General features: G+C 36.7%; 1 protein-coding gene across 1 annotated transcript; it reads left to right on the top strand.

Moving 5' to 3' along the window:
- The first annotated feature begins 2,092 nt into the window (after positions 1 to 2,092).
- LOC111890525 (protein NTM1-like 9) lies at positions 2,093 to 4,541 on the top strand. The gene is made up of 5 exons (XM_023886628.3): positions 2,093 to 2,370; positions 2,758 to 3,047; positions 3,119 to 3,625; positions 3,709 to 3,978; positions 4,134 to 4,541. The coding sequence occupies exons 1-5, from the start codon at positions 2,220 to 2,222 to the stop codon at positions 4,401 to 4,403; spliced, it is 1,488 nt and encodes a 495-aa protein (XP_023742396.1). The 5' UTR covers positions 2,093 to 2,219; the 3' UTR covers positions 4,404 to 4,541.
- The last annotated feature ends 9,569 nt before the right edge of the window (positions 4,542 to 14,110 follow it).

The following is a 14,110-nucleotide window of genomic DNA, read 5'->3' on the forward strand; positions in this document are numbered from 1 at the left end:
AAGCTAAGGGAGGGGTTTTAGCCAAAGAGAAGGGCCAATGCTTGATAAATTCAATGACTTTATAACTCTAAGGACTTAGAGGAGTCCAAATCTGAAGTTGCAACTCCAGATTTTACCTAACACCCGGAATGCTTAACAAATATACTAAAAATGGCCTAAAACCCAAGAAAAAGGGGATCTAATGCTAGAATGATCAAGGAAACAACTTGTTACCATCAAATGGGTGCCCAAACGTTGTAGATGTTGGACCTACAATCTCCTTCCCGCTCCAAGTTTCTCAACCTTCAAACTCCTTCAACAAAATGAACTAAAAGGCCATGGATAACCTCAATGAGCGTTAATTTTGGTAAATTATGTTCATTTATCGATAACATGTTGATGGCAATTGGAATATCAATGTTCATTACATTGAAACAAATGTTAAATAAAATGTCATTGCTTATTTCACATCATCATTATTACTTGGTCAATCACCATTATGGATGTATGAACATATATACTTTTTCAACATTAATTACAATAAAATTAACAACTAAAAATAAATAATTAATATTTGGCAAATAGTTTCTTACAACACATCCAAAAACTACAAAATAGAACTGAAAAACGGTTCATAATGTCTTTGTGATGTTGTTGAAACTTATGAGATTAGTTCTTTGAAGGTCATACAAGTAAATAGAGAGGTTGGCAAAGTTTTTTCCTAATCACGATATGAACTCATTTTCTAATATTACAGGACATGTTTACGAAATCTTGGTTGTTAGTGAAAGAAAAGATGATGTGTAGGATATGTATTACAAAGATTATGAAATATGTATCAGAAATATATAAATACCAGGGCCGGTCCAAACATATATGAGGTCCGGCGCAAAAAAAGCAAAAAAGGTCCCTTAGGTCACCGGTCCAACCCTATATGTTGTTGTGTCATGTCGTGTTTGTGTTAGAAATCGACACGATAATAACACATAACGTCGTATTCGTGTTCATGTTCAAAAGTCATGTATATTTAGTAACATTATATGTTGTTTTATGATTATTTTTCTCGTGTTCTTCGTATTTAAATTAATTTTTTCACAAAAACTTATGTATGACATTATGCAAATAGTTACTTTTTGTTATTTTTGTCGTTCCACGTCTACTGTTAAACAACATATTGTGAAAATCTAATTTAAATAAATCTCCTCTTAACTCTTTAACTATTAAAAATCTTTCAATATGTTTTTCAGTTATATATATTTTTATTGATTAGCGTACCAAATTTAACATATATGAAATCATTGATTAGGTTGTTTAAAATAAAGGAAGACAAAGACAATAAATGAGAGACTCTTAAAAAAAAAAAATATGGTTTATTTTTTAACGGTAAAAGTGTAAAACAAATATAAATGATTTACATATAAAAATAATAGTTAACAAAAAAAAGAAAAAAAAAGTCTCACATTTGTGAATTCAACGGACTACAGTGTTTAAGAACTTTATTAGTTTGTCAACTACTAAACTAAAATTTGAATGTATTTTAAATAACTTGTGAGTAAAAAGAAAATTTGAATGTATTTTAAATAACTTGTGAGTAAAAAGATTCGAACTCCAGCCAATTGTTTACATATTTGCTAAATGCATTTCCATCTCATCAAAATCAAAGTTTGTGTGTCTATTTAAAATAAAATAGTTATATATTAAAATACCTGACAGAATTAATTTTGGGCCCTCCAAAAGTCGTGAGGCTCGGGGTGGTCGACCAACTTGCCCATCCTAACGTACAAAGACACTCCATAATGTATGTTTGGAATGTTTGTGATATACGATGGCATTCCAAAGTTTTAGGGCGTCAGTCCGAAATTGATTACGTTGGTCTCGAATGTATGTTATCAGATTCCGTAAAAACTTTACGTCAAATGTCACCATACTCACACCGGCTTCAGAGCGGTAGCATGGGGTGTTCCGGAGAAAATGGTTAGTTTCCGGAAAAAAGTTAAATTATTTTTATTATAAAGTGCCATTTATAAGGATTAATTTAATTATATCCCAACTTTTATCATATTTGTACAAAGTTAATAAGGATATTGTATCATTATTTATTTTGCAACCATGGTTACTTTATAAAGAAGCCATGTTTCAAAAGTAGAATTCTTTTCAGCCATCTTTTTCATTTTTGCTTCCGAGATCAATACTAGGGTTTTGCTGCACATTGTTGCTTCTTCTGATCGAGAAATCGAGAAATGGAAGCACTACCGTTGGGTTTCAGATTCCGGCCAACGGACGAGGAACTTATCAATTACTACCTCCGCCAGAAAATCAACGGCCACCATTCAGAGGTTCATATCATCCCTGAAGTCGATGTCTGCAAGCTAGAGCCTTGGGATTTACCCGGTTTCTCTCCTTCTCACCTTCCTATTAAATCTACTATGTGCTTACATGTCTGCATCTCTGTGTTTTTCTCTCGCATCAGCATAGTTTCTGTGATACGATTTCGTCTTTAGAAGTTTTAACTTTTTGTAATCGTTTTATATGCATAAAATTGACCACACGACCCCAAAATCTGGAATCTCGAATTTGTTCTTATCAATCATTAATGGTCAATTGCATCTATTCATGGAATATTAGTTAGGTGATAGTTAATAGTACTTGTCGTTTATCCACTTGAAATAGATTATAGATTTTTCAGATTTCGCTCTCGTAACTCCTCATCTCTTCTTAATTCCAACTAGACGAATCAATTTCTACTCTTAACATGTTCTATATTCTATACATCTACAGATCAATCAGTTATAAAGACGGATGATCCAGAGTGGTTTTTCTTTTGTCCTCGGGACAGAAAGTATCCAAATGGCCATCGATCAAATCGTGCCACAAATGCTGGTTACTGGAAAGCTACAGGAAAGGATAGAACGATAAAAACTCGTGGTCGATCAGATGCTAAGATAATCGGCATGAAGAAGACGCTAGTTTTCTACAGAGGTCGAGCTCCCAAAGGCGAGCGCACCCATTGGATTATGCATGAGTATCGTCCCACAGAAAAAGATCTCGATGGCACAAACCCTGGCCAGGTAATTGTTTCTGTTTTCCATTTTCAAAATTTCTATACGCATCTCTTGATTTCTCAGTTCATGTAATGCAGGTAGCATATGTTCTTTGTCGTTTGTTCAGAAAATCAGAAGAAATCATGGATCCCTCAAAGTATGATGAACCGGAACCAAGTAGTTTATCTCCTACACCACATAAATCATCTCCTGAAAATGCATCTTTTGATTTCCTACAACCACCATCACCACTCGATCTTCAAACAAATGGAATCGAGCCTGTTTGTTTTGAAAGCAGGGTTGCTGACGTGGACAAGATTCCAGAAATCGGAGCATACTTAGATTCAAGATTTGCAAATGATTTTGGTAGTGATGACAATGGGCTAGGTTTCCAAGATGGGACATGTGAACCAGATGTATCCCTTTCAGAATTGTTGTCACTCCTACAAAAGGGTAGTGAGTCATCATTTAAAGATCCATGTAGTCTGAAAAATGAAGAAATGGGAAGTGAAACATTTATGTCTGGACCATTTCAGACATCACATCATATATTTCCTGTTAATTCACATATGATAGACAATGGATATGATTTGCCCCAAAAACAGGTAACAAATGACTCATTCCATTCCATTCCTTTGTGATTCCATTCCATTATATCAATTTTAATTGAAGTTTTCATGTCTTTCAGATTTTAATGCCTCCAAGATCTTCTGAATCAACTAGTGGAACGAATGCTAGTGGGAGTGGGAGTGGGAGTGGTCAAACGGGTCGACCTGACATCAAGATCCGGACCCGTCAATCTCAAACGGATCCAAATCCGGAACATGTCATGGGGCAGGGGACTGCTTCTAGAAGAATCCGTCTGCAGATTGATTCTTCTTCTGGATCAAGCAGCCATGGTGATAGCTGTAGCAACGACCATGAGAATGAAGAAGAAACAAGTTCATCAGTATCTGAGGTAATTCCAAATCTTTCTCACCCATGTTTTGTCATAATGGAGGGGCATTATTGTCATTTCAACATTTTTTTTTAATGGAGGGGCATTATAGTCATTTCAACATTTTTTTAATAATGGAGGGGCATTATAGTCATTTCAACATTTTGGTTATACAGGTTTGTGACACTGGAGAAGACACTGGGATAACTTCAAATGCATACAAAACTGATCAAGGAGAAGATGAACGGCTGAGATCGAAGAAGAAACAAGAGGGGGGTGTTAGTGTTATTTCCAACATTCAAATCCAGCCGTTGATTTTGGTGAAGGCATACTGTGGTGGACATTTTCTGAGGTCTTCCTTGTTTAAAATAATCAGCGTATTTCTTGTTATATTTTTAATGGTGATTTCTTTAGGGGTTGCAGAATGCCCTATTTTCCTTCTTTGATTAGATCAAAGATGATGATAAAAATTTGTTTATATGCAAACTTAGGTTTCATTTCAGGTGTTATGTAATTGAGTTGAAATTCATGGGATTGGTTTGTGTAATGGTGTAATATTAGTTGCATGTATTGTTTCATGTGAAGTCAGGTAATTTGTAAAATTTTCGATCTTATTGGGCTTTTTTTATGGGCCCGGTCAAGAAGTTTAGTGGGGCCCGCTCGTTATAGTTTTGGCCTTTTGGGTTCTTAATTGATTTTTTTTATAACAAGTTTATAATATGTCATAATAAAATTGTTAACTACTTAAGCCTTTACATGGTCTAAACACTTTTTGTTTCCAACCTTCTAAATTATACTTTTAAATTACGTCTAAAGAAAAAGTGAATGAAACGAGTAATAAGAAGGGGAAAGGGCACACTTCCCGACCAGAAAGCAAAGTTCATATGATGTAGTGGAGAAATCTCCGATGCATGAGATGCAATCAAGTCGTGTCCTTTCTTTAATATAAGAATATATGAAACAATTTAAATATAAAATCGAAAGCGCATAAAGATTAGTGAGTAACCTAAGATACTACAAACCATATATAACATAACGGACCTATTTTAACCTTAGGCGATGCTATGAGCCAAATTATAGTTTTACAATCACTTTCTGTTATGTGCCAAATCATGTCTTTATTTGTAGAAGTGTTAGGAGCCATATTTTTGGTCTTCCATACCATTGCAAGGGTCCAAATCCTAGTTTTCGATGCAAATGTCAGGAGGCCAAACCCTGGTCTTTCATACAAATGACAGTGGCCAAACCTGATCTTTCATGTAAGAGTCACAAAGGCAACTACCATCCTAAATAGTATAGTGAAAAAACTCATCTAAACTATTCAACATCAGCTCAACAGCCACCTCCACAACAACACAACTACCCAGAGCGACCTTATGCCAAATGAAGATCATTCCTTAGCCAAATACTTAATTCTACAAAAGTTTGACCACAAGTCAAACCGGTCAAAAAGTCAATGAACAAAAGTTAATTCAGCTAGTCACACGCCGTGGTGAACTTTTGGCCACACCATGTCTGCTAAATAACAAAACAATCGCGATGAGTTCCGCCACCATGCCGTGGGCATTCCTTGGCCACACCGTGGTTTCCGTCTGAATGGCTTTTCTTTATTAAGGGCTTAATACAAAAACACCAAGGCTCATAACATCATATCAGGTCCTTAATAGCTTCATAATGGATAAAGTTTCCAACTCTATCCATTAGGATGGTCCAAACAACCAGGATCTTGACTTTAAGTCTCAAAGGGACCAAGAATGCATCTTTCTCAACTTAATCCATTAAGTCAAAGTCTCTAACCTTCAGATATTAATCAACATGGTGTCTAGATGGATAAAGTTTCCAACTTTATCCATAATAATGCCACAAACTTTCAAGATCTAAACTTTAATACACCAAAATGACCTAAAGGACTAAGATAACTTGCATGAATTAAAGGGAAGGTGAAAGATCATAACTTTCCTAGTTCATGAGGTATAAGAAGCATTCCAAACTGATCAAAAGATGTTGGAGTCCACCTAACTCCAAGATCACCCATAAAATGGATCAAAAGTGCCAAAAATCCCAAATGTCAAGATCTAAAGAATTAAAGAGCAACTTAGGAACTTTATACTCAAAATACTACAAAAATGAAGTGACTTTGATGGATCCAAACTTGAAACAACATTCCTTCCAAACAAAAGAACTTTCTTGATCTTCAAGCTTCATCAAAACACCACCAAAAGCATCCAAAAGAGGAGAGAAAAGAGGGGGGGGACTTAAATCATGAAAAGGGATGCTAGGGTTGCTCCTAAGGAGTTCTAGATGAGATGGAGGCTGAGAAAATGTCCTAAAATATGAATCCTTACCTTTAAATACGGTGAAAACCCTAAAAATCATGAAAAATCATGGGCTTAGGCCTACTCAACTTCCACTGAGTGGAAGAAAATTCTCCACTCTATGGTGATTGCCACCCCTTCGAAGACAATTCTCCGCTCCATGTCGATGAGTTTCCACCTAAATATATTCCAACTTCAAACAACCATAACTTCTTTGTTTCAAATCTATTTTCGGCGATCTGCATATGCACGTAGATGTATTGACAAGCCCACAATTATGTCTAGTTACTTTTGACTAAAAACATATATAACTAAAACTCATTAGTTCATGCAAGAAGTCTAAAATATCACATTACCATTTTACCCTTTAGTTCAAAGCACAAATCAAGGGCTTAGATCAATTAATCAACACTATCAACATCCAATAATTTCTAAACTTTTATTCCTTTATAGACCAAGAACTTTCCTTAAATACTGAAATAAGAAACATCCCCAAATTGGGTGTTACAACTCTCCCCTACTTAAATTGGATTTCGTCATCGAAATCCGTCTTGGTTAGAATCTCTGAAAACAAAACCAACACAATCCATATGCTCCCTCCAACCACTTTATAAAATTAAAGCATCCATAAAGAAAACTCGAGTGACTACTCAGAACCCTACTGATGCCAACAAACGACCCAACACTTGAAAACATTCAACTGCAACAACTACCTCTTTCTCCCTAAGTATAAGATCCGTCTCATAGTGAAAACCATTAAATTCTGTAAACTCTCAAAACTAGTACTACAACCAACTCCAACAATATACTTCCCAAAACTGGGAACCCATCAGTCTAAACTATAGAAACCATACCTAAGACTGATGATCATCCTTTGGTCATACCTACCCTTAGTCCGTAACTAGGATCGCCACCAAACCATGGAACATCCTAATCATGTATTTTAACAAATATCAAATACAAAATTTCTGCACAAACGACCTCAAATAAACACTTGACTTCCTACAAAGTCATCACTACCCACCGTTCTCACAAGCGTAATAATGGTCAGTCCAAGAATCTCACAATGCATCCAAATTCCTACATTAGCTCATGTATACATGTAACGCCCGTCGATCCGGGCTAGTCAATTTAGAGACGATAAACATCAAAAGTGACTTTTTTATGGAAGATTATTTAGAATGACTAATCTTAACTAAATTTTAGTATATGTTACAAGGGTTCCGTAAATATAAAGAACGCTGAAATCCGAGTTATAGCGAAGAAGTTATGACCTGTCGAAGTTTCGCGACAGAACCGGTACGAAACAACGCGACATAAATAGTGAATTTACGATGAAGTGATTTTTTAGCTGGAACAATCTAAATGATAATCAAAGGTCTCGTCGATAGTAGTTCAACGATAAAAAGACAGACGAAAACGGACGTCAGATGAAGAAGTTATGAGTTTATAACGGAGTTTTCTTGTCCCGGCCTACTAAAAATAAATATAATAAAAATTAAATTCAAAATTAGTCGACAGAGTCTAAACGAGAGTTGTAGAGCATAATCTCACCTTCGCGTCGATATAAATAACGTCAAAAACGGAGTTCATATGCGAAAGTTATGAATTTCTGAAGTTCGGGGCGTGAACCCCCAAAACTGTCAGAGACCACGACGTGAAAATAGTGTTCACAACGTGAAATGTCTTCTGATACCTCCTGGAATCTGCCAGACCCAACTTGCGATGACGCATAGTGACGATCAAGCCCATGGCGTGAAAATACTGTTCACGACGTGAAAATCGAGAAATCAGCCTCATAAATAGATTTGAAGGGGCAGCCGGCCAAGGTTGCTAATTCACCCTTCTCTCACCCATATTACCTCGATTTATGTGCAAAGAAGTACCCCCGAAGCCCCGGTAACATCACGAGACCCGAAGCGAATCCCGAAGCCTAAAGATCCCGAGAAGAAAAAGAGTTTCCACGCCGAAGGTCTACCTGCGAGCAGCCCGGTGTTTGAAGATATTATAGTTTCATCAAAGAATACTACTCGAAGAGCCGTAGTGCTGTCCAAACATCGTCTAATCAAGTGAGTGTGTAGTTACTTTCGTCTAACACATAGATATGAGGTATTTGCTATGAAATACGTGTTATGTGTTTATATATTGTTTGTTTATTTGAGATGGATGTTGGATGAATGTTTTATACAGGTTTGTATATGATTTAAACTATATATGTAATTTATATCTACAAATATGTTGAGTAGAACATGGGTAGATGAAATAGTTGGTGTGTGATGAAAGATGAGTTTAAGGATGAGACGTAAGATGATATAGATCATGAGATGAGGGTGACAGGTAAAAAATGAGTGAAACCTTTACCCAAACGATGACCCCGTCATTCAGCAGAGTAGGGATGACAACCACAGACGATTCTAGACAGTCCAGTGGAATGCTGGTAGGTTCATAACCTGTAGGTGTTGTGAACGATGTGTTCACCGGTGTACTCTAAAAACCCTAGAAGCTATAGAGTTAGTGCCTTATATAAATACAATGGTAGCTATGGATTTAGTACTATGTAGATGAGCCTTGGTAGCTATGGATTTAGTACTGTGTAGATGAACCTCAGGCAACAATGGACTTTGTGCCAATTCGTTAGGTCAATCCTTAGGAATGAATGAAGGAAAGATAGTTGATTCTTAGGGTAAAACCTTAAGAAATAAAGAAGATAATGGGGATGGGTAATTGGGTTGATTGTTTGATGATTAAATATAATAATTATACTATTATGGGTAGAAAAACCTATATGCTCACCAGGCTCCTATGCCTGACCCACTCAGTTTTCTTTGTATCACAGGTAGTGGCACAAGAACATAAGTTAGTTGACATGACGAGAGATTTTGGATGATAGATCAGTAGTTATAAATAGCTGTTGTAAGGTCTATTTTATACTGTTTTTGCTTTTAGTCTGTATCGGAACATGACATCCCGATATTTTATTATTTAATGTAAAGTACATTCTCTTTGAGAAATGTTTTGATAAAGTTTTATCATATCTTGTTTGGGAACAAATTCCGCAACTTTTTTGTTTAAAAGATTACTCTGATTTATAAAAGAAAGCATAAACAAATCGGTCGTTTCTGGCCGTGAAAAAGGGGATGTCACAATACAACCACCAAACAAATCCTTCAAGACGTTTACAACGAACTTTATGATCTGAAGTTTCAGAACCAATACCCAACATTGGTAACCAAACTCCTACTAAACAACCCATAAGAAAACGGGGGTCAACATATGCAAACATTCAACAAGCGACTTCTTATGCACAACCAATACTTCCAACAAACACACTCATACTATTCACATGATCCAAACCAGTTGGTCACTGAGCCTTCCGCCTCCCTAAATTTTTTAAGACCCAACCAAGCCAATAAGACTAACGATGCGAGACCTAAGAGTCTAAAAAAATGACTAATGTAACCCACCCATAAAATTCATATAATCACTGGTTCATGACACGATGTAATACCATTCAACCACATTGACCAAATGAATTCACATATTTGATCCGATGATGAAACATATACCCACACATTTCATCTAATGAACCTTGAGAGAAACTAACTCGTTACTCTTAACCTGAAGGCTCCGAGGTTGTGCCTGACAACCTGTGAATAGACTATCCAATACATCAATACAAATCTAATACCCCTCCCCCGAGCCTCAATGAACGCAAAAGTAAAAAACAATAATGAGTCAAATTCAACCCATGTGAATGCTATGATCCAACAACAAACTTATAGTCACTTCCGACCTATTTCAACTAACGGTCTCCTTTCATACCTAGTCATTGTTACGGGCCAAATCATAGTCGTACAATACTCCTACAAATTCTATAGGCTCCCCCATGGTCATTCAAAAAAAACTATACGATAACAAGCATGAACTAACACGAGTTGGACCCCTAGTCTGCTCGAACTCATCAGAAGTTTAGGTCATGATTCGAACCCCAAAGCCTTAATTAGAAACGTATAAGCAGAGACTCCCTCACACAACTCTCGACCAGATCCTAGACACTAACTCAATATAACGCCGCTACCAATGCTTCAATTCTATAGACGAGACAACCTTTAATTATCAGCATCTATTTCCTTGGTCACTACCTACTACTAGACAACATTTCCTTGCATAAGTTTCATCCTTGAAAACAACCTACATCTGCTTCCATCTAACCCTAAATATAAACCTCGAGACAACTTGTAATTATACGATCTTGCATCCTAAAGGAGTGACTCTCCCCTAATTAGAATTAGTTATGCCCTGATACTTCATGGCCATATAAAATTCAGGCCAATCAACACACCACACCACTTGGTCCTTAACAACGACAACTATCAATTGAGGGTACACATTCAAAAGAGACAAGATATACACAACACAAAACTTGATGAAAGATTGAGGCATCCATAACACTTTCAACTGATACAACTCAAAACCTTCGAACAATTTCAACTGATGACGATGAAGGATATAACCAACTATCGAAAATGGATTGGAAATTAATCCAATGGTTCAACCAACTATTGAACAAATCCCATTCGAAAAGTATACATACCCAACTTTGATCCTGGTTGCCAATCAACAACCACTCTTCCCCTTACTACATATAATGGTCTATACAACGAATTAACCAATCCCTCAACAACTGATACTCAACCTAAGTAGATCCATCACCTTTTAACCTAATCTTCAGTGTCCCTAAAAGGGACTATTGGCCCCTAACAAGGTCTTTTTCTAACAGTTTCCGATGTGAAGAGCAAACACACATCCCTGAAGACAAGAACCTAGCGGCAACTAACTCTGCACTTACAGTCTGACCAAACCATAAGTATTTCGTAACGATGAAGGATTTCGACGAATCCTTGAGAACACGATGAGAAACTTCCCAACTCTAAGAACTTTGATGGTAGCCCACCTTCCTTCTTTTATGCCGCAATAAAACTGAACCAAAAATCTAGCATACATGCAATGCAGATTGCTCGGACCCATTGATCCGAAACCATAAAATTTAAATCGGATGATGATCCTCCAAGCATAATACCCAATTCTACCCCACTTAGGCTCAAACCATCATGGAATCAAGTCTACTACATTAGAGCCTCTGACTGGCTCAAGTAGATATATACCAACCTTGACTCTTGGAATATATCATAGCATATGACGATCATTCGGATAATGAACAAATAATCATAAAGAAACCATGAACCTCAGAAACTCTCCCCAACACCATCTCCTTAATATTAGCGAAATCGATCATAATAACATTGGATTGACGACGCACCTTACAAACTGAACTTCGTGCAACTAAAACTTGGATTAGAAGAATTTATCCACAACCATATCCTCCTCTAAAGCTTCAAAAATCCCTTATAGATGCTCAAATAATAGCTCTTTCGAAATCAACATATCAATAGAACTATCCTCTCCGAGTCAGAAACATGTTGATACTCATCGGGTACGCCCGATCATCTAAAAAATATGTCAAATATCCAAATCATGACATGGTCTTCACCTAGGCCATCAAACCTAAGGAACAAACGAGTCTTGAAAATTCCTTGCTGAAAGACATAAATGATTCATCATGAGTCGAACGATACTCCCTTGTAGTAGAAAATGATGTAGAGAACACCCTCCCTTTCTTATATGTATCGATTGACACACATTTGATCTCTTCTGCTCGCAAACATGGGAGGATGAAAGAACATAACCCCATCGTAGAGAACGACGTCCCAATCCATCGACCAACCACCCATCCTCAGGTTGCAATCCTCGAGTCGATTATCACATACGCCTCCTACATGAGTCTATGAATCAAACTGGAACTGCCTTGAATAAGGTCTTTGACACCTTAAATCAACCGACTCTTACAGATCTGTACCCTTCAGATCCAAACTACCATGACCACTAAGGCCCGAACAAATACCAGAATCATCTTCATCATGGACAACCATAACTGAAAGACCGATAAACACATAAACATTGCAATGAATCATGGTGCCAAACCATGCTATTTAACCTCAACTAGCTCCTTAGAATCCCCATGATTTCCCTCGATTTAAGTACGGACCCTATGTTTCCAATAGTACGAGACCAATACTACCTTCCACACCTATTTGTACTTACCACAAGAATCATCCCGGATTCTCTAAGTCACTTCCCTATTACCATACTCATAGATCCTTATGCTAAACAGTGTACTAAGGTACTTCCTAGGCTCTCCTAGGATTCCACATCCTATATAAGCATGTTCTAACACTGTTCCTAATCTACTAGGAACCCTACCTCACCCCGCTCTCAACCACAAAAGAAACTTCTACCAATGTCAATTAACTATCTTATGAATACAATTACATGCAAAAAAGATTAAAAAAATTCTTACGACTAAATCCTTCCCTACAACTATTGGACTTAAACAAGAACTGCGTAGTAGAGCCAAATGAAGCAATCTAAAATTATCCAATCTTTGTGGCATACAACCTAATGTATTTTCTTAATAGTTAATTAGCATAAATATAGGCCTCACATAGCACACATCAAGCATCATTCGAGTAGTGAAACTGAATGGCAATAAGGCATCAAAAAGATTGGGTAATCCTCACACGAAATTCCTTAAGATCCTTAGTCTACTCGTTATCAGGCATCTCTACCGGTTCACATATCAGGCATAAATGAAATCTCTCCTAAGCAGACATTATTCAAGCATGAAACCTTGATCAGATCTATATTCTAACTTCTAGCATACATATCATACTATAATACATATAATATATCAACATGTATGGGTATTTTGGGAATCACTTACTTGAGCCTTATCTGATTCCATGCATCACACCACTTTGTTTATAAAAACCTTTTTAGAAAATAGTTTTATTCTAAGATAATTTATTAGTCCTCAGTTTGAGTTCAGACACACTGGGAAGTATGCCCAAATCCATTAAACCAAGGTTCTAATACCAACTTGTAATGTCCCAAATTTCGACAATTTTTTTTTTGAAAATAAAAGCATTTGTTTAAATTACAAATTCAAAGATCTATATAAAACCATTTGATTCAAAACATTTATCAAAGTATCGTCATAAAGTTATTAAGCATGGAAATCTCCAATGGATACAATGAAATCGAGCACACCCTTCCTTTAATATAAGAAAACCTAAAACAACTTAAACATAAAACTGTAAGCACAAAGCTTAGTGAGTTTCCTAACATACAACATACCATACATAAGATAATAGGTCTATATCAACCCCATGTGAATGCTATAGGCCAAATCATAAGCTTATAATCACTTCCTACCATAGGCCGAATTATGGTCTTTACTTGTACAAGTGCCAGTGGCCAAATCTTGTTTTTCCATACCATTTCTAGGGTCCGAATCCAGGTATTCCATGCAAATGCTTGGGGCCAAACCTTATTTCTTCATACAAATTCCAGGGGCCAAACCCTGGTCTTCTATGCAAGACTCACAAAGACAGCTAGCATCCTACATAGTATAGTGAGAAGACTCACCTGAACTACTCAACATCAGCTCAACAGCCACCTCCAAAACAACACAACTACCCAGAGCTACCTAATGCCAAACCAAGATCAATACTTATCTAAATACTAAATTCTAAACAAGTTTGAGCAAAAGTCAAACTACTCAAATAGTCAACGGACAAAGTCAACTCAATAGGTCACCACAACGTGGCTGCTAAACGACGAAATAATTGCGATGAGTCCTTCCACAATGAATTGGGCCTTCCTTGGCCATGCCTTGGTTTCAGTATGAAAGGGTTTCAACTTTATCCATAATAATCACT

Source organism: Lactuca sativa, chromosome 6 (assembly GCF_002870075.4).
Source record: "Lactuca sativa cultivar Salinas chromosome 6, Lsat_Salinas_v11, whole genome shotgun sequence".
Taxonomy (NCBI): domain Eukaryota; kingdom Viridiplantae; phylum Streptophyta; class Magnoliopsida; order Asterales; family Asteraceae; genus Lactuca; species Lactuca sativa.